This window comes from Plectropomus leopardus, chromosome 3 (genome assembly GCF_026936395.1).
Source record: "Plectropomus leopardus strain MGB_pleo_1.0 chromosome 3, ASM2693639v1, whole genome shotgun sequence".
NCBI classification, from domain to species: domain Eukaryota; kingdom Metazoa; phylum Chordata; class Actinopteri; order Perciformes; family Serranidae; genus Plectropomus; species Plectropomus leopardus.
In genome coordinates, this window is record NC_142178.1 from 13,183,978 (window position 1) to 13,204,246 (window position 20,269).

General features: G+C 37.8%; 4 protein-coding genes across 4 annotated transcripts; 3 read left to right on the top strand and 1 right to left on the bottom strand.

Moving 5' to 3' along the window:
- The first annotated feature begins 708 nt into the window (after positions 1 to 708).
- On the top strand, positions 709 to 5,028 carry tppp2 (tubulin polymerization-promoting protein family member 2). The gene is made up of 4 exons (XM_042485536.2): positions 709 to 843; positions 1,772 to 1,963; positions 2,231 to 2,384; positions 3,141 to 5,028. Exons 2-4 carry the CDS (start codon positions 1,773 to 1,775, stop codon positions 3,330 to 3,332), a joined length of 537 nt encoding a protein of 178 aa, XP_042341470.1. The 5' UTR covers positions 709 to 843; position 1,772; the 3' UTR covers positions 3,333 to 5,028.
- Positions 5,029 to 5,491: 463 nt separating this feature from the next.
- LOC121941680 (cerebellin-1-like) lies at positions 5,492 to 9,847 on the top strand. The gene is made up of 5 exons (XM_088075266.1): positions 5,492 to 6,671; positions 7,216 to 7,327; positions 8,266 to 8,445; positions 9,070 to 9,201; positions 9,412 to 9,847. The coding sequence occupies exons 2-5, from the start codon at positions 7,234 to 7,236 to the stop codon at positions 9,711 to 9,713; spliced, it is 708 nt and encodes a 235-aa protein (XP_087931392.1). The 5' UTR covers positions 5,492 to 6,671; positions 7,216 to 7,233; the 3' UTR covers positions 9,714 to 9,847.
- A 1,946-nt stretch (positions 9,848 to 11,793) lies between these two features.
- Positions 11,794 to 12,111, top strand: LOC148189929 (complement C1q-like protein 4). The gene has a single exon (XM_088075120.1). The coding sequence runs from the start codon at positions 11,794 to 11,796 to the stop codon at positions 12,109 to 12,111; it is 318 nt and encodes a 105-aa protein (XP_087931246.1).
- A 6,063-nt stretch (positions 12,112 to 18,174) lies between these two features.
- On the bottom strand, positions 18,175 to 20,067 carry LOC121942572 (erythroblast NAD(P)(+)--arginine ADP-ribosyltransferase-like). Its single transcript, XM_088075267.1, has 3 exons — positions 20,019 to 20,067; positions 19,811 to 19,908; positions 18,175 to 19,241 (listed from the first exon to the last, which is right to left on the bottom strand). Exons 2-3 carry the CDS (start codon positions 19,883 to 19,885, stop codon positions 18,501 to 18,503), a joined length of 816 nt encoding a protein of 271 aa, XP_087931393.1. The 5' UTR covers positions 19,886 to 19,908; positions 20,019 to 20,067; the 3' UTR covers positions 18,175 to 18,500.
- Between the last annotated feature and the right edge of the window lie 202 nt (positions 20,068 to 20,269).

Consider the following 20,269-nt stretch of genomic DNA (forward strand, 5'->3'; position numbering starts at 1 on the left):
CTACTACTACTATACAAGTATATATACTGGTAATATATTGAATATACTGTAGATGGAAACAATGGCTAAATGGCGTTCAGCAAAACAGTTGCAGTAGAGTATTGCAGTTTTACAGTTTACATGATACATGACCACAAAAGTGATCCCACTGTTATCAGTGTGAAAAGAGGCCCGCTGTGTTTTGCTGGTCTGATATTTAGTTGGCTTGATATGAAGCTGTGAGATGGGATAATCTTTCCTGTAATGTGTCAGCTGTCAGTACTCTTTGTCCTTTGAAGGGCAGCTCTTATCTTTGTCCAGACAAAAGGGCTCTTGTGACAATGACAGTGAAAGAGAAAAAAAGAGAGAGAGAAAGCAAGTGGCTGGGCGAGCAACAGAGAGCAGCATGGAAGATAGCTGTGAGTTGAGCTAACTGTTATAAAGGGGGGACACTAATTTTTAGTGATGTTGCTCCAAAACATGTATTACAGAAGAAATATCAGAAGAAATATAACGCAAAATTAATATACTAATGAAGTGAAATGAACACAAAGTGACAAATCCTTTCACAAAAGGAGCTATGTCTGTGTATAGAGGCAGGGAGCTAATGAGAGTGAATAGACACAAGAGAGGCTGAGTGCCTATGATGTCACTGACTGTGCTGGTCGGTACTCTCTCCCTCCTCCCTTCTTTCTTCCTCTCTCTCTGTATCTCTCCATCTCTGTCGTCATTGTGAGACGGGAGTGGCAGGAAGGAGGAGAGGCAGAGGAGACAGAAGACGAAAAAAGGAGGAGGAAGACAAAGAAGTCGGGCAGCTGTACACAAATCAGGATTTCAACAGCATCCTTTTATTTACGGCAGCAGGTACACTTTACTCTCTTTCTCAGCACCACCATGTCATGCACTAGCACCTACTACAACATAGAGGGCAAAGCAAAGCAGCAGCAGAGAACGAGGACTAGCTATTTGACGGTTACTATATATAGATGTCTTTCATCGACAACAATCAACAATTTCTAATATTATTGTGGACATTTTTAGATGCAACAATATTTTGGTATCAGATTTCTCAAAACTACTTAACCTCATTTCCCAAAGTTTATGTAGCCACACAGAACTGCATAATTGGATCTATAATGTTAATAATGCATTTGATTTATGTTTTGGTTAAATGCCTTCAACAATTATCAGCTGTTTTGTTTTCTAGATACCCACTTATAAATTGTCCTACCAAAAAAAAATCCATGAAAAGTGTATACGTGCTTTTTTATGCTATGTAAAAGGAAATAAATAAAAGAGTAATTTTCTTTAATATATATATATATATATATATATATATATATATATAAATATATATATATAAAAGATTGAGTAGAGGAGAAAAAGAGAAAGAGAAAGGACATGTTTGTCCACTCACTGCAGATTGGAAAGCAGAGCAGCCGTTTGGAAATTGAGCTGATTGAATTAAATTGGCCTGAGAGCGGCTTGAGTAACACAAACATAATGATGGATGTCAAAGTGTGTATATGCGTGAGTGTGTGTGGACTGGCCATAATGGCAGCCATTTCTTGGCAAGCCCAACTCAATCAGCTAATAGAGTCATTATGAATTTGAGCTGTTGAATTTCACAAAATATCCTCGCAAGGGTAGAAAGTAAATGAACATCAACCAAAGTGAACCCATTCTGTCATCACTTTTTGAAGGGATTCTGGGAAATTGCAGCCATATGTGACTATTAAGCTGATATGTTGAACATAATCAGTTTAATACTGTGTTCATGTGTTTCCTTCAGTATGGCTGAAGGCTCAGTGTCTCTAGCAGAGGTGGAGACCTCCTTCCAGAAGTTTGCAGTCCATGGAGACACTAAAGCCAGCGGAAAGGAGCTGAATGGCAAGAACTTTGCTAAGCTCTGCAAGGACTGCAACATCATTGACGGCAAGAACGTCACAACTACAGATGTTGACATAGTTTTCAGCAAGGTCAAGTAAGATTTTACCAAGGCTCATCTTTCCATAGCAAACAGCCAAGAGAAGTGGATGCAAATATCAACTAAAAATACATGGGACAGTGCCAGAACTAGCATATTCAGTGTCCTTTTTACCAATGTTTATTAAGACTGTTATACCCGTTGTACACCCTCCTTTTGCTAACATCACAGCATCATTTTAATATAAAAATAGGTGCAAGGCATTATTTGGATAATATTTTACTTTCCTCAGAAAACATGCGCCAATACTGTTTGTTTCCTTAGGGCAAAGTCGGCTCGTGTAATCACATTTGAGCAGTTCAACCAGGCCTTGACAGAACTGGCTCCCAAACGCTTTAAAGGCAAAAGCAAAGAAGAGTCCCTTCAGCAGCTTTATGGTCTCATTGTTGGTAAGGAGCCTGCCAACATCGGAGTCACTGTGAGTATTTCATCAGTTATAAACGTACTCACTTTTTACTACTCAAAGACATGCAATGTTCTCTGACTACACTTAGTGCTGACAGTGACTGACCAGCAGAAAATACTCTTAAGATTTTGATAAGTGTCAGGGTTTCCCATAAGAAATGTAATAGAAATCTACTAAACAAAAAACTGGAATCAGGGTTTGGGTTAGTTTTTAAGTTTGGGGCAATAAGCCAGAGGGACTTCTGATCAAGATTTATAACAATTTATTTGCATATCTTAGTGTTATGAATAAATGTGGTTCATGTGCCATGGCCAAATTATTAAAAAGCATTATTTTCTGTATGCGTTGTTCTTGTACCACCGGATGGTGCTATTTTTTTTTTTTATTTTACATTTTTTATTTATCTGTTTTTACAATAGAAATCAGTTCATTTACTGGGATAACTTATATAAGTGCTGGAAAGCTAAAGAGCTGAGAGCTGAAGAAAAATTAATGATAGAAGACAGGATGAAATTTGCATGTTTGTGTGCGTGTTTATAAAAATGCACATTTACAGTAATATTGTGAAAGAAGACCTACATATTCAATGCTATTTCTGTTTGAAAATGACCACAAACAGACGTCTACACTTTAGATAAGGTAGCACGACAGTCCCCTGTTGGTAATATTGGAGTGTATATGTATATGTGTGTGTGTGTGTGTGTGTGTGTGTGTGTATTCTTACCTGAGGGATTGAAATGACTGCTTTTGTAAATGTATTGTTTTTAGAAAGTGGCAAAGGCTGCAGCAGTGGACAGACTAACCGATGCTACCAAGTACACTGGAGCGCACAAGGAGCGGTTCGACGAGTCAGGCAAAGGAAAAGGAAGGGCCGGGCGCGAGGACATTCCTGACAACAGTGGCTATGTGGGAGCTTACAAGGGCAGTGGCACTTATGATCAAAAAGTGAAAGAAGCATAATTCTATCAGAGGGTGAAACTTTGTTTCAATAACTTAAAAAAGGAGTGTTAAAAAAACAACACGATTAACTGGCTACTCAAGACAATTTTTTATTTTTCAAGACAAAACCAATACTCTGTATAGGTATGTCTTGTGGGCCTTGTTTTCATAACACTTGTTGGATCCATGAGAAAAAATGAAATAAAGGAAAAATATATATAATTGGACTTTTAAGTATTCCAACCAGAATGAACATTTAAAAGAAACCTATTCTTGAAAATATTCCAAAGATAATGCAAATGCTCAGCTGCACTGAGTGCAGAGAATTATGGGTCATAGCATGAACAACTGATTGTGCTCTGTATGTTTTCTGTGATTTTAAACAGACAAAAAGATAAAACTATGCTTGTGGCCATGGTAGCTTATAAACACTAACTCTGCTTGTACTACAGCTTGACACTGTGCCTTAGTATACTATATAGCCACTAGCATGAATGCTGTACATCATTGTGCTTTTATTCTCACTAATCTTCATGCAATGGATGACACTTTAGGTGATTTTAAGAACTAACACTCCTCCTCCCTTGCTAAGCTTTAGAGTTCAGTGCCTTTTGCTACATGACCAATCAGTGGCCATTATTATTCTCATGGAATTCATTCATATCAGTAAATTGCATTTATATTTTCAAGAGAAAAACATAACAAGCCGTGAAGAACACAAACATATATTGCAATGATGAAGCTACAGTGCAAGATCTAGTCTTTTCCACTTTTTTTTAAACTTACTGTCATTATGCTGCTATTCCTTATGCTCATAAAATGCATCTTTTTGCTGTTTTAGTTCTGAGGGTAAATCAGTTAAGAATGTATCATCAATATGATGGTTTCATGTGGTTACATATTATTATATTATACTATTTTATATTTCAGTGACCCACATGGGATGCTGCAATGTATGACAGTATACATTATAATCCCCTCAAGACCAAATTCTAGTCCCTGACACTAACTTTAACAAATACAGTGCTGGGTTGTAGCTAAGATATTGTACAATTTAACCACCATGTGCTATGATACATATTGTGCATACTTTTCTGTTGCAGCCTTGCTACCCATATCTTGAGATGAGATGTTCAAAACTGAATTGTATTTTATTTTTTTTGTTTTTTATTCTCACAACAATCTGCATTGACTTTATGTAACAGGTTACATGAAAACATGGTCACATTTTAATTAGCAGAAAATAAAAGGAAATAATTTCTTAAGCATGTGTTATGAATAATAGTTTAAAACACTGAAGATTAAAGCCAATAACCCTCACCTGAGATCTGCTGATTTCCAGAAATAGCTAGGATACAGTTTCCAACATAAAGGGCCCTGGTAGAACAATAAACAATCTGTATACACTCATCCTTCTTCCTGGACCCTCCTTGTAATATGACACTGATGGCATTTATGGGGGATTCATAGGACCAGTTTTAACAATGCTCATTGTATGGTGCACATGTCTAAAGATAGCTTACCTCCTCTATATCTCACACTATAGGCCTGAGCTGATAAGAATCACCTGGGTTTTGTGTGGATAGTGCCATTGAATTTCATAATAGCCTGTATTCTCTGCATTGCTCAACTCATGATTCACTATAATCACTGAGATCGCAAAACATATCACAAAACATAAAGAAGTAATCCAATAAATTAATTCAATAAAACCGAACCTTTGTGGAGTAATCTTTTTTTTTCTCACCTCGAAAAAACAAAAAGCACCAGTCATCCGAAAAAAAAAAATAGACCATGAAATAATTATTCTGTAAAGAGTAATCATCAGAATACTTTGAGAACAAATGCATTTATTTTGTCTGGTGAGGGTCTGAATCACAATTCAAACCCTGTTAAGGGAAGACACTACAGGTGGGCGAGGCTGGACATGGCTGCACAGGGCTGGACAGGGCTGGTGAGTTTGGCATATCTGAAGCATAGAGAAGAAGAGATGTGTTACCACAGAAAGGTTCACAACAAAGTGACACAAACAGGCAAGGAAAGCTGGGCTCAAATCAGGTAGCTTGCAATCAGAGTAAATGATCAGCAGGTGTGTGAGGAGTTCAGCTGGAGAGCAGAGTGTATGTAAGCCACGCCCCGCCCCGCCTAAGGGACACACATACAGGGGAAACAAACTGGGGACAAACATTTAACAAGAGGGGATGGGAGAACACTGGAGAAACAAGGGGAAAAAGACAAAGTACTGCAGATCCCAACAATCATAACCTGATTTATCATTTTATTTCTAATAACATGAAAAAATATGTTTTTAATGACTTTAATGTTCTCTGATTGAAGTAGGGATAAAGGGGGATATCCAAAATTCCCTCTTGCAAAAACCCCTTACTCTTTTATGCCAACAAAATGAATGCAGAAAAAACAGAACCTGGCTGTATCCAATGCTCAGAATTATTATTTTGTTAAAGTTATGCAAATTACCATATATTTGATTAGGTAAGGCATTTTTTTCATGTTTAGACACAATTTAAGACAATTTGTAATACAGAAATAATACAATGTAAGTTACCAAATATGGAAGTTTCAAAGTGACCAGCTGAAGTGTGAAACAAGTGAGGCCAAGGTCCACAGCTCTCACACTAAATAGTGCAGTATTACATAAGTGTGTGTGTAGTATGTAATGTGGTAATTTTAGGTAAGAAAGTATGTTAAAGGTCATTTAGCTACAATGAACTATAAGTGAAGTAAAACTTAAATAATACTTATGTCAACATTTAACTCAATTCCCTCCATTTCAAACTTCCTCCAGTCCAACTGATTAACAGAAAGACCCACACAATATAAGGAAAGCCCAGCCTGAGGTGCAGAGGGATAATGCAGCGAGTTCATCATAGACAACAAACTGAGCCAACCTGAAACCTCTGACCTCATAACCTCATAACTAACCTCAACCTATACACACAGGCTCTGTGAGATACAATCTTTGGCAGATTTCAATATACACTGGGGAGCTTATCGGGATGATCCCTGCTGAAAGCTGCCCTCACAGGTCACACCTATAGCCTGTGGAGCACAGGGATAAAAGTGTGTATGGGAGGGAAATGAATTAGGAAAATAGACCAGTGGGCTGCCAGTTGCCTTAACAGTGGACACAGAGATCTCTCCACCCACTTGAAAATAAAACTGATGTAAAAAGGAGCTTCACTGACAAGCTGGCATTGTGCATACTACCACAAGACCCGCAGCTCCTCAGTATTGAATTTTTACTTTTTACTGTTTATCAGGATTACTGGTGCTGTAAACACTGGAAGTTAAGATTTTACCTGGATACAGTTTGAAGAGGACATTCTCTGTTGGACTGCAGTGAGTCAACACATTAGTTTGTAAAATGAGACAGATACAAAACTACATCTTTTTTGATACAAGCTATCAGTGTGTTAGTTTATACAAACAGCACTTTTAACATTAAAACATTTTTGTTTTGGTGCTTCCAAAAATTTTTTACAAAGCTGAATACAATTCATCCTGAAAACATTTATTTTAAATTTTCTGGTATTTGCTGAATTAAAATCCCAGCAGTGTAATTAAAGCTATAATCTTAAAGCTAAATCTCATTAAAGAGTAGAGGCATATCTGCTAAAGGAAAAATTTTACCTGACAATTAGGCTAATGGACCAAATGTTTTTTAAGTACCTGTGAAATGACTTTGTCAGATAACCCAATTTTGTTCAAAGACAAAAACAATAATAAAAATAAAAATGACAGCTCATACTTATTACTTGATAAAACATTGTTTTCTTTTATTGTGTTTTCATTTACTTACATTGTCTTAGGTGTTACATCATCTAATCCAGCGTGAGCAAATACTTTCAGTGATGTTCATTCTCTCAAACATCTCTGTCTACAGAAGTTCTTGCGTTGTGAAATGAGAGCTATAACATGCACTCTGCTCATCCTGAGCCTGCTGTGTGACAGTGTGAACACTGAAGTCACTATCAACAGCCTACGAGCGGCCGCAGGTAAACTAAACTGTTATTCAGCTATTGTTTTGACAACAACTTTACATGGTAACAAACATTTGAGAGGAACATGTTCGTTAGGAGGGATTTTGCTACATGTTGTGAGTAGGTGATGAAGATGATTAATCAGAGGTGAGCCGGACTGTCATTGTGGAAAAAATAGTGAAGGATCATCATACTAGCTGTTTTTACAAAGAGATCTGATCACTGAGCTGCTTTCTAGTCCCTTCTTTACACCTCCTTTGCATTTTTACATCAATCCAAACAACGGTGGGATTATGCTTCTCCAGTATAATTTTAGAAAGCATGTCAGCATTGCTAAAACAAAAGAGGTGTGATGGGTGTGACGTTTAACACAACAGCCTCTGCCTCTAATGTGATGGATAACATACTTGTTGGCAGCCATGTGTACACAATTATTTACAATCATCGTCCTCTACTCGGAGGGTAAGGAGCTCCCGAATGTCTTAGCTGCTAACTGCTGCTAGTGTTAGCTAAACAGCTTAGCTGACAAACATGGTATGGGGGAATTTACAAATTTTGTCTTCCTCTTGTACGTACAAATAGCTTTTGCTTTTTGAGTAGTGCCCTTGCCCATGTCCCCTATAGAAAGTTGGTATATCATTATTTGCCCATCACTCTCTTTAAACACACCCATTAATCTTCTTCTGTGTCAATGGATTAAATGTGTTGATGTGTAAATTTTAATGAAATGTGTCTTGCTCTGAAGAGACCAAGTATTGACATATTTCAGCACTTCAGTGTTTGGTGTTTGGTGTTTGTCTTGAAATGTCATGGCAAGAGTCTGACCGTACTACATATGTGCATCGCATGTCAGTGGAATGTGAGGTGTCAATGTTGATTCTAACTGCAAAGAAAACAGCAGCTGATTCCAAGATTGATAAGACTCTTTTCGTTTCATTCCTCCACATCTGCAGAAGCGTGGGAGGGGGAGCTGCCGTGTGGCAAGTGGGACTGTGAGTGTGCAGTCAAGCACCTGCGAGGTTGCTGCTGTGTTGCCCGTGAGCTGCAAGAAGTGGAGGATCAAATCTTTGTTAGAGTGATGGACCTGTTGACGAGGGTGTCTCAACTAGGTCACAGCCTTATTGATGTCATAGGTACCTTGAAAAACAATCCACACTTTTAATTTTGGAGGTAGTTTTCTCACATTGATGACAGAAATACGTCAATTTAAAAGATGTTATCTCTAAAGGAAAACTTCAACGGCAAAATAACTATGTATATATCAATAACTCAACAGCTGTTAATTCACGAAGACAACTTTGTTTTACTCGTATGCTTCTGAAGAACATGGAGAATCTAAAAACAGGCAAACTTTCAGCATGAATAAAAGAAAACAGGGACCTCATTTAACAACAGTAAAAACTAAATGAAACATCCTTTTTAAAAATGTGTACACCTGCAATGATTTCATATACAGTTGTTGCCATTTTTCTGACTAAAAATGTAGCTATGTTCATGTAATAGGGAGATGATGCCCCCATTCTTAATCCTATCTACTAAAATCTGATTGGTCAACAGTTTCTCTAAATAATCAATTATGGGCACAACACCAGATCTATTTGTATCGGTCAACAGATCTGAGATACAAGCGTGTGTTTGGTGGTTCACAGGTCTGGAACCAGGGTTGAGCAGATCTTAGCATACTCAGATAAAACGATTTATGTTGATGTTGTCACATAACATGTTTTTCCTTCCCTTTTGGCTTGTCTCTGACTTAGGGAGGATGAGGGTTGCATTCACAGCCTCCCTAAACGCTAGAACAAACTGCTTTGGACCGTTCACCAGAAATAGCCCAATCCCTTATGATGTTGTCACCCTCAACCATGGACATGGATATAATCCCACCCTGGGTAAGTGCATGCAGGAGAGTATAGTATATTCATTCTTAGTTTTTGATTATAAGAAACCTTTAACACAGATAAGTTGTAAACTTAGCTGCTCTACTGTTTGGCCAGATTCAAGGAAAATATGAACTCATCATCATAACTTTTCTTTCCACAACTGGCATTTGTATCATCATCATCATCACTTTTTTTTAATAAAAATGTTATTTGTTCCAGGTATATTTACGGCTCCTTGTTCCGGACTGTACTCCTTCTCCTTCTCGGTCTATTCCAAGGTGGGCCTGGAAGGCGAGAGGATTTACCACAAGGTAAATCTCATGAGAAACGGTGTGGTGGAGGCATCCACTTGGGAGGACAACAGAGAAGACTCAGAAGACAGCAGCTCTCAGACAGTACTGCTGCAACTGCAACAGGGAGGCCAGGTCTACATAGAGCTGCTGAGCGGCAGGAAGCTATGTGGGAATGTCATGGGCCTAAACACCTTCTCTGGCTCCTTGGTCTACCCCATGCTGGCCTAACACTGATATATTTTACTGTGATCCCACATGGCCCCCTAATCTGAAGCTTAAATGCTTTCCCCATTTTGTTTGTTGAAAATGTAAAGCTGTAATTATCACATGCTAATGCCTTATTTGTAAATGCACTGAGTGGGCTTTTTAAAGAACTTTAATAAAAATATAATCTGCCTGTCAGCTGTTTTACTCTACTGCTACTGTCTGAAGATAGCTGGGAGGGTTGTCTACTCTGCGTAGGATCTCAAATGTCTCTCTTTTGGTACCATCTGATGGTCATGTCAAGAATTACACTGTAGTACACATCAGCTGGAAAAGGGTTTTTTCCTTTATAATACCTTATCTATATAAAGGTTGGCAAAAATGTTGCTCTTTGTTCATTCCTAGCCCCTATTTATCTTTCTTAAGGGATTAAGGGAGGAGGATCAAATCTTATGTATCATTTTATCAATCTATCTATCTGTTTAAGCATCGGTTCAAATGAAATGTGTTAGAGTGCAGTATATACTGTGCCTTTAGTCTGCATGTTTAGGCAAGCTTGTCGGTGTGTGCTCAAGTTGGAAGATTTTGCTAAGAGTGTTCTGTGGCTGCTACAGGAAATAAGGTGGGTTTTTACCACAGAAATGACACTTACAACCATTTGGTTTCATGTGTAACTGCTGGAATGGATGCATTAACCATTGTATTAAAACTACATCTAAGCAGAACCACTTCACCCACTAGATAAAAGCAGTAACATATTAAATGCAACATGTAGAATTTCTGTACAATTGTAGGCCTCAAGCTTACAACTCTTAATGATCTCGAAACGATCAGATTTCAGGTGCAAGTATCAATAACACTCACATAATTCTTTTGATTGATATCTCAACTGCGATGCATTTTCAAGAAATACAATTGTGATTTTGTATACTGCAGGCCATGAACTTAAAATCAACCTCACTGTCATCAGATGCTTATTTTCAGGACACCTCGACACGTTCTACACTGCATCCACCACAGTGAACATCTTGTCACCTTTGAAAAAATAAATACATCAAGAAGTTATGTAATTGTAAACCAGTAAGGCTGTTTTAACATGTAATAGTTTATATAGTGACTTTGAATCAGTCTGAATGTTGGAAAATTCTGGTATTTGATGGTCACAAAATTACCGAAAGGGTGGTCCTGGATGTCCCAGGAATGTCCCAATTCACTTCAAGTAAAGCCCAATTCCTTACTCATCTCTTGACAATTCTAAATGTAACACAGTACTATGAAGTGTTAACCTAAATTTTCATTAGATCCAGAACTGTGCATATTATCTACTGCTATTCACCAAGGAAAACAAAATAAAAGTTGATGTTGAAAATGTGTTTATTTCATTCAGAAAAACAATATTTGTTTCACATAACAATGATGACAAATGCAAAAACCATCAAAATGCCTTTTTAAAAATTGTAAAAAAAAAAAATGTTGCTCATGTAGAGAAGTATGAAAACTTAAATCTGCAATAGAGAACCCCCGAGGCTGATTTAGGGGTTGAGAATGAACTGACATATTGTAATGATCTTGGAACAATTGTGGGGTGTTTGCTTAACAACACTAAACTCTCAACTTAGTTTCCACTTTGCTCCACCAGTTGAAGAAAAACAGCTTCACTTTCTTCATGACTGGTCTGTCGTTTAGTATGCAGCATGGCAGTCAAGATTGCTTTGAAGCCCTGCATTTTCTAGGTTATACACAACCTCACAGTCCATCAGATCTCTTGCAGATTTATTCTCTATTTTTTTAGTTATCCTGAACTTCTCATAGGGAGGGATGATCACCTCTTGCTCACGATCTTTAAGATGTGGGTAGTTTTTCAGGGAAGCACCTGAACAGGTTTTAATTTTAAAGCAAGTCTTCTTACCAAAACGGGTTAGGTCTGATTTGTAAGAGCTTGAGGCAAAGAAACCAACTTAGTTTTTGATTATAAGAAACCTTTAACACAGATAAGTTGTAAACTTAGCTGCTCTACTGTTTGGCCAGATTCAAGGAAAATATGAACTTTTCTTTCCACAACTGGCATTTGTATCATCATCATCATCACTTTTTTTTAATAAAAATGTTATTTGTTCCAGGTATATTTACGGCTCCTTGTTCCGGACTGTACTCCTTCTCCTTCTCGGTCTATTCCAAGGTGGGCCTGGAAGGCGAGAGGATTTACCACAAGGTAAATCTCATGAGAAACGGTGTGGTGGAGGCATCCACTTGGGAGGACAACAGAGAAGACTCAGAAGACAGCAGCTCTCAGACAGTACTGCTGCAACTGCAACAGGGAGGCCAGGTCTACATAGAGCTGCTGAGCGGCAGGAAGCTATGTGGGAATGTCATGGGCCTAAACACCTTCTCTGGCTCCTTGGTCTACCCCATGCTGGCCTAACACTGATATATTTTACTGTGATCCCACATGGCCCCCTAATCTGAAGCTTAAATGCTTTCCCCATTTTGTTTGTTGAAAATGTAAAGCTGTAATTATCACATGCTAATGCCTTATTTGTAAATGCACTGAGTGGGCTTTTTAAAGAACTTTAATAAAAATATAATCTGCCTGTCAGTTGTTTTACTCTACTGCTAGTGTCTGCAAATAGCTGGGAGGGTTGTCTACTCTGTGTAGGATCTCAAATGTCTCTCTTTTGGTACCATCTGATGGTCATGTCAAGAATTACACTGTAGTACACATCAGCTGGAAAAGGGTTTTTCCTTTATAATACCTTATCTATATAAAGGTCGGCAAAAATGTTGCTCTTTGTTCATTCCTAGCCCCTATTTATCTTTCTTAAGGGATTAAGGGAGGAGGATCAAATCTTATGTATCATTTTATCAATCTATCTATCTGTTTAAGCATCGGTTCAAATGAAATGTGTTAGAGTGCAGTATATACTGTGCCTTTAGTCTGCATGTTTAGGCAAGCTTGTCGGTGTGTGCTCAAGTTGGAAGATTTTGCTAAGAGTGTTCTGTGGCTGCTACAGGAAATAAGGTGGGTTTTTACCACAGAAATGACACTTACAACCATTTGGTTTCATGTGTAACTGCTGGAATGGATGCATTAACCATTGTATTAAAACTACATCTAAGCAGAACCACTTCACCCACTAGATAAAAGCAGTAACATATTAAATGCAACATGTAGAATTTCTGTACAATTGTAGGCCTCAAGCATACAACTCTTAATGATCTCGAAATGATCAGATTTCAGGTGCAAGTATCAATAACACTCACATAATTCTTTCAAAATATCTCAACTGGGATATATTGTGATTTTGTATACTGCAGGCCATGAACTTAAAATCAACCTCACTGTCATCAGATGCTTATTTTCAGGACACCTCGACACGTTCTACACTGCATCCACCACAGTGAACATCTTGTCACCTTTGAAAAAATGAATACATCAAGAAGTTATGTAATTGTAAACCAGTAAGGCTGCTTTAACATGTAATAGTTTATATAGTGACTTTGAATCAGTCTGAATGTTGGAAAATTCTGGTATTTGATGGTCACAAAATTACCGAAAGGGTGGTCCTGGATGTCCCAGGAATGTCCCAATTCACTTCAAGTAAAGCCCAATTCCTTACTCATCTCTTGACAATTCTAAATGTAACACAGTACTATGAAGTGTTAACCTAAATTTTCATTAGATCCAGAACTGTGCATATTATCTACTGCTATTCACCAAGGAAAACAAAATAAAAGTTGATGTTGAAAATGTGTTTATTTCATTCAGAAAAACAATATTTGTTTCACATAACAATGATGACAAATGCAAAAACCATCAAAATGCCTTTTTAAAAATTGTAAAAAAAAAAATGTTGCTCATGTAGAGAAGTATGAAAACTTAAATCTGCAATAGAGAACCCCCGAGGCTGATTTAGGGGTTGAGAATGAACTGACATATTGTAATGATCTTGGAACAATTGTGGGGTGTTTGCTTAACAACACTAAACTCTCAACTTAGTTTCCACTTTGCTCCACCAGTTGAAGAAAAACAGCTTCACTTTCTTCATGACTGGTCTGTCGTTTAGTATGCAGCATGGCAGTCAAGATTGCTTTGAAGCCCTGCATTTTCTAGGTTATACACAACCTCACAGTCCATCAGATCTCTTGCAGATTTATTCTCTATTTTTTTAGTTATCCTGAACTTCTCATAGGGAGGGATGATCACCTCTTGCTCACGATCTTTAAGATGTGGGTAGTTTTTCAGGGAAGCACCTGAACAGGTTTTAATTTTAAAGCAAGTCTTCTTACCAAAACGGGTTAGGTCTGATTTGTAAGAGCTTGAGGCAAAAGAAACCAACTTAGTTTTTGATTATAAGAAACCTTTAACACAGATAAGTTGTAAACTTAGCTGCTCTACTGTTTGGCCAGATTCAAGGAAAATATGAACTTTTCTTTCCACAACTGGCATTTGTATCATCATCATCATCACTTTTTTTTAATAAAAATGTTATTTGTTCCAGGTATATTTACGGCTCCTTGTTCCGGACTGTACTCCTTCTCCTTCTCGGTCTATTCCAAGGTGGGCCTGGAAGGCGAGAGGATTTACCACAAGGTAAATCTCATGAGAAACGGTGTGGTGGAGGCATCCACTTGGGAGGACAACAGAGAAGACTCAGAAGACAGCAGCTCTCAGACAGTACTGCTGCAACTGCAACAGGGAGGCCAGGTCTACATAGAGCTGCTGAGCGGCAGGAAGCTATGTGGGAATGTCATGGGCCTAAACACCTTCTCTGGCTCCTTGGTCTACCCCATGCTGGCCTAACACTGATATATTTTACTGTGATCCCACATGGCCCCCTAATCTGAAGCTTAAATGCTTTCCCCATTTTGTTTGTTGAAAATGTAAAGCTGTAATTATCACATGCTAATGCCTTATTTGTAAAATGCACTGAGTGGGCTTTTTAAAGAACTTTAATAAAAATATAATCTGCCTGTCAGTTGTTTTACTCTACTGCTAGTGTCTGCAAATAGCTGGGAGGGTTGTCTACTCTGTGTAGGATCTCAAATGTCTCTCTTTTGGTACCATCTGATGGTCATGTCAAGAATTACACTGTAGTACACATCAGCTGGAAAAGGGTTTTTCCTTTATAATACCTTATCTATATAAAGGTCGGCAAAAATGTTGCTCTTTGTTCATTCCTAGCCCCTATTTATCTTTCTTAAGGGATTAAGGGAGGAGGATCAAATCTTATGTATCATTTTATCAATCTATCTATCTGTTTAAGCATCGGTTCAAATGAAATGTGTTAGAGTGCAGTATATACTGTGCCTTTAGTCTGCATGTTTAGGCAAGCTTGTCGGTGTGTGCTCAAGTTGGAAGATTTTGCTAAGAGTGTTCTGTGGCTGCTACAGGAAATAAGGTGGGTTTTTACCACAGAAATGACACTTACAACCATTTGGTTTCATGTGTAACTGCTGGAATGGATGCATTAACCATTGTATTAAAACTACATCTAAGCAGAACCACTTCACCCACTAGATAAAAGCAGTAACATATTAAATGCCACATGTAGAATTTCTGTACAATTGTAGGCCTCAAGCATACAACTCTTAATGATCTCGAAATGATCAGATTTCAGGTGCAAGTATCAATAACACTCACATAATTCTTTCAAAATATCTCAACTGGGATATATTGTGATTTTGTATACTGCAGGCCATGAACTTAAAATCAACCTCACTGTCATCAGATGCTTATTTTCAGGACACCTCGACACGTTCTACACTGCATCCACCACAGTGAACATCTTGTCACCTTTGAAAAAATGAATACATCAAGAAGTTATGTAATTGTAAACCAGTAAGGCTGCTTTAACATGTAATAGTTTATATAGTGACTTTGAATCAGTCTGAATGTTGGAAAATTCTGGTATTTGATGGTCACAAAATTACCGAAAGGGTGGTCCTGGATGTCCCAGGAATGTCCCAATTCACTTCAAGTAAAGCCCAATTCCTTACTCATCTCTTGACAATTCTAAATGTAACACAGTACTATGAAGTGTTAACCTAAATTTTCATTAGATCCAGAACTGTGCATATTATCTACTGCTATTCACCAAGGAAAACAAAATAAAAGTTGATGTTGAAAATGTGTTTATTTCATTCAGAAAAACAATATTTGTTTCACATAACAATGATGACAAATGCAAAACCATCAAAATGCCTTTTTAAAATTGTAAAAAAAAATGTTGCTCATGTAGAGAAGTATGAAAACTTAAATCTGCAATAGAGAACCCCCGAGGCTGATTTAGGGGTTGAGAATGAACTGACATATTGTAATGATCTTGGAACAATTGTGGGGTGTTTGCTTAACAACACTAAACTCTCAACTTAGTTTCCACTTTGCTCCACCAGTTGAAGAAAAACAGCTTCACTTTCTTCATGACTGGTCTGTCGTTTAGTATGCAGCATGGCAGTCAAGATTGCTTTGAAGCCCTGCATTTTCTAGGTTATACACAACCTCACAGTCCATCAGATCTCTTGCAGATTTATTCTCTATTTTTTTAGTTATCCTGAACTTCTCATAGGGAGGGATGATCACCTCTTGCTCACGATCTTTAAGATGTGGGTAGTTTTTCAGGGAAGCACCTGAACAGGTTTTAATTTTAAAGCAAGTCTTCTTACCAAAACGGGTTAGGTCTGATTTGTAAGAGCTTGAGGCAAAGAAACCAACTTAGTTTTTGATTATAAGAAACCTTTAACACAGATAAGTTGTAAACTTAGCTGCTCTACTGTTTGGCCAGATTCAAGGAAAATATGAACTTTTCTTTCCACAACTGGCATTTGTATCATCATCATCATCACTTTTTTTTAATAAAAATGTTATTTGTTCCAGGTATATTCTACGGCTCCTTGTTCCGGACTGTACTCCTTCTCCTTCTCGGTCTATTCCAAGGTGGGCCTGAAGGCGAGAGGATTTACCACAAGGTAAATCTCATGAGAAACGGTGTGGTGGAGGCATCCACTTGGGAGGACAACAGAGAAGACTCAGAAGACAGCAGCTCTCAGACAGTACTGCTGCAACTGCAACAGGGAGGCCAGGTCTACATAGAGCTGCTGAGCGGCAGGAAGCTATGTGGGAATGTCATGGGCCTAAACACCTTCTCTGGCTCCTTGGTCTACCCCATGCTGGCCTAACACTGATATATTTTACTGTGATCCCACATGGCCCCCTAATCTGAAGCTTAAATGCTTTCCCCATTTTGTTTGTTGAAAATGTAAAGCTGTAATTATCACATGCTAATGCCTTATTTGTAAATGCACTGAGTGGGCTTTTAAAGAACTTTAATAAAAATATAATCTGCCTGTCAGTTGTTTTACTCTACTGCTAGTGTCTGCAAATAGCTGGGAGGGTTGTCTACTCTGTGTAGGATCTCAAATGTCTCTCTTTTGGTACCATCTGATGGTCATGTCAAGAATTACACTGTAGTACACATCAGCTGGAAAAGGGTTTTCCTTTATAATACCTTATCTATATAAAGGTCGGCAAAATGTTGCTCTTTGTTCATTCCTAGCCCTATTTATCTTTCTTAAGGGATTAAGGGAGGAGGATCAAATCTTATGTATCATTTTATCAATCTATCTATCTGTTTAAGCATCGGTTCAAATGAAATGTGTTAGAGTGCAGTATATACTGTGCCTTTAGTCTGCATGTTTAGGCAAGCTTGTCGGTGTGTGCTCAAGTTGGAAGATTTTGCTAAGAGTGTTCTGTGGCTGCTACAGGAAATAAGGTGGGTTTTTACCACAGAAATGACACTTACAACCATTTGGTTTCATGTGTAACTGCTGGAATGGATGCATTAACCATTGTATTAAAACTACATCTAAGCAGAACCACTTCACCCACTAGATAAAAGCAGTAACATATTAAATGCAACATGTAGAATTTCTGTACAATTGTAGGCCTCAAGCATACAACTCTTAATGATCTCGAAATGATCAGATTTCAGGTGCAAGTATCAATAACACTCACATAATTCTTTCAAAATATCTCAACTGGGATATATTGTGATTTTGTATACTGCAGGCCATGAACTTAAAATCAACCTCACTGTCATCAGATGCTTATTTTCAGGACACCTCGACACGTTCTACACTGCATCCACCACAGTGAACATCTTGTCACCTTTGAAAAAATAAATACATCAAGAAGTTATGTAATTGTAAACCAGTAAGGCTGCTTTAACATGTAATAGTTTATATAGTGACTTTGAATCAGTCTGAATGTTGGAAAATTCTGGTATTTGATGGTCACAAAATTACCGAAAGGGTGGTCCTGGATGTCCCAGGAATGTCCCAATTCACTTCAAGTAAAGCCCAATTCCTTACTCATCTCTTGACAATTCTAAATGTAACACAGTACTATGAAGTGTTAACCTAAATTTTCATTAGATCCAGAACTGTGCATATTATCTACTGCTATTCACCAAGGAAAACAAAATAAAAGTTGATGTTGAAAATGTGTTTATTTCATTCAGAAAAACAATATTTGTTTCACATAACAATGATGACAAATGCAAAAACCATCAAAATGCCTTTTTAAAAATTGTAAAAAAAAAAAATGTTGCTCATGTAGAGAAGTATGAAAACTTAAATCTGCAATAGAGAACCCCCGAGGCTGATTTAGGGGTTGAGAATGAACTGACATATTGTAATGATCTTGGAACAATTGTGGGGTGTTTGCTTAACAACACTAAACTCTCAACTTAGTTTCCACTTTGCTCCACCAGTTGAAGAAAAACAGCTTCACTTTCTTCATGACTGGTCTGTCGTTTAGTATGCAGCATGGCAGTCGAGATTGCTTTGAAGCCCTGCATTTTCTAGGTTATACACAACCTCACAGTCCATCAGATCTCTTGCAGATTTATTCTCTATTTTTTTAGTTATCCTGAACTTCTCATAGGGAGGGATGATCACCTCTTGCTCATGATCTTTAAGATGTGGGTAGTTTTTCAGGGAAGCACCTGAACAGGTTTTAATTTTAAAGCAAGTCTTCTTACCAAAATGGGTTAGGTCTGATTTGTAAGAGCTTGAGGCAAAGAAACCAAATCGAATTATTTGGTTGACATAGCCAGCATAAACAGCATTTGTTCTGCGGTATGTAATGTGACAGTCTTTATTTTTACTGAGGATCTTTATAGCAGATGTCAGCCAGAACTGTAGGGAGTGAAAGGGAAAGGAGGTGCCATAGTTTGTTCTGTTAGTCTGAACTGCATCATTGAACATTGCATGAAACCTTAGATAACTAGATGTATAAGCACAGATTGCTTGCATGTGATCCTTAGTTAAACCCTCATCCCCTTTGTTTCTATGTTGGAGATTATGGTATGCACATTTTTCTGAAGCTTTCCAGACTTTTTCAAATATTCCTTTGCTCTCGTCTTTGAAGTAGTTGTCCTTGACCTTTTGCGCCATCCTTTTGCTGCAGCCAAAGTACATGTCATCAACAGCATCTTCAGCCATGCTCATTTGGATGTCCGAGTTTCTCTTTGGTAGATTGATGATAAAACTGATCTACAGGGGAGGGTATAAAAAGATGGGAGGAAAGGTCATGAATTTGATGCAGGCTAAGTTAACTTTAAATAGATTGATTTGCATTGTTTCCAAAGGGAAAACTTGTTTCTACAGAGCCTATGATTTACATACCACAACATTCAGTATAGAAAATATGCATGGGACAAAGTTTAGCTTACTTAATGATGACTGATGTTTCTGCTGCATAGACATTGAGTTCTACTGAAAACCAATAGCTCCCATATATAAAAAATCATTGTCCTCAACACTACCTGTATGTACCATACTGCTACCCATAGATACTAAAGATGCTGCTTTAGGGCCTTGAAGCACGCCGTGTATTCTTTATGTACTTGATCGAAAAAAAATTAGAACATTTCATGTTGAACCTTCTACTGATTTTAAGTTTTCAAACCAGCATCCTGGGTGAGAGACATGTTCAAAGTATGTTTTGACACTGTGTTAATATTTTTCTGTAGTCTTCTATTATTATAATTATTTATTACTATTATTATTTTCTATAGTTTTTCACATGGTTTAAATCCAGCTGCGTGGAATGTACCACTCACCTTCTTGGAGCCTACAGGCAGCATCCAGCAAAGGAGCAAACACAGTGGAGCACAGATCAGCACGATACCCCTCATCACTGCAGGTTGGCAAGTAGCTTCTGAGTTAACACACACAGCACTTATATATATATATATAAAAGAAACCAAATGATAAATTCTATTTCAAATCTTGTTTTTTTCATACTGAAAATGTGTGGTTTTAACTCACCAGTCTTTCAGAGAAGAATGTGTTGACCACCCCTTAGATTAAAAGCTCTGACCATACAATCACTCAACAGCAAATTTCCAAGACTTATATATAGCCTTATATATATAGCCTTGTGTCATGCACATCACTAAATGCTTGCACGCACGCAAACACACATACACATGCATGCACTAACACACCCACACACACACACGCACGCGTGCGCACACACACACACACACACACACACACACACACACGTGGTTTGCTCT

Bases quoted from the DNA above. Each gene is read 5' to 3' on its own strand.
- LOC121941680 (XM_088075266.1), top strand. From the start codon at position 7,234: ATGAGAGCTATAACATGCACTCTGCTCATCCTGAGCCTGCTGTGTGAC. The intron at 7,328-8,265 runs GTAAACTAAACT...CCACATCTGCAG, and splicing joins CAGCCTACGAGCGGCCGCAG to AAGCGTGGGAGGGGGAGCTG. The intron at 9,202-9,411 runs GTAAGTGCATGC...TATTTGTTCCAG, and splicing joins TGGATATAATCCCACCCTGG to GTATATTTACGGCTCCTTGT.
- tppp2 (XM_042485536.2), top strand. From the start codon at position 1,773: ATGGCTGAAGGCTCAGTGTCTCTAGCAGAGGTGGAGACCTCCTTCCAG. The intron at 1,964-2,230 runs GTAAGATTTTAC...TTGTTTCCTTAG, and splicing joins ATAGTTTTCAGCAAGGTCAA to GGCAAAGTCGGCTCGTGTAA. The intron at 2,385-3,140 runs GTGAGTATTTCA...TATTGTTTTTAG, and splicing joins CTGCCAACATCGGAGTCACT to AAAGTGGCAAAGGCTGCAGC.
- LOC121942572 (XM_088075267.1), bottom strand. From the start codon at position 19,885: ATGAGGGGTATCGTGCTGATCTGTGCTCCACTGTGTTTGCTCCTTTGC. The intron at 19,242-19,810 runs GTGAGTGGTACA...CCTCCCCTGTAG, and splicing joins TGCCTGTAGGCTCCAAGAAG to ATCAGTTTTATCATCAATCT.
- LOC148189929 (XM_088075120.1), top strand. From the start codon at position 11,794: ATGTTATTTGTTCCAGGTATATTTACGGCTCCTTGTTCCGGACTGTAC.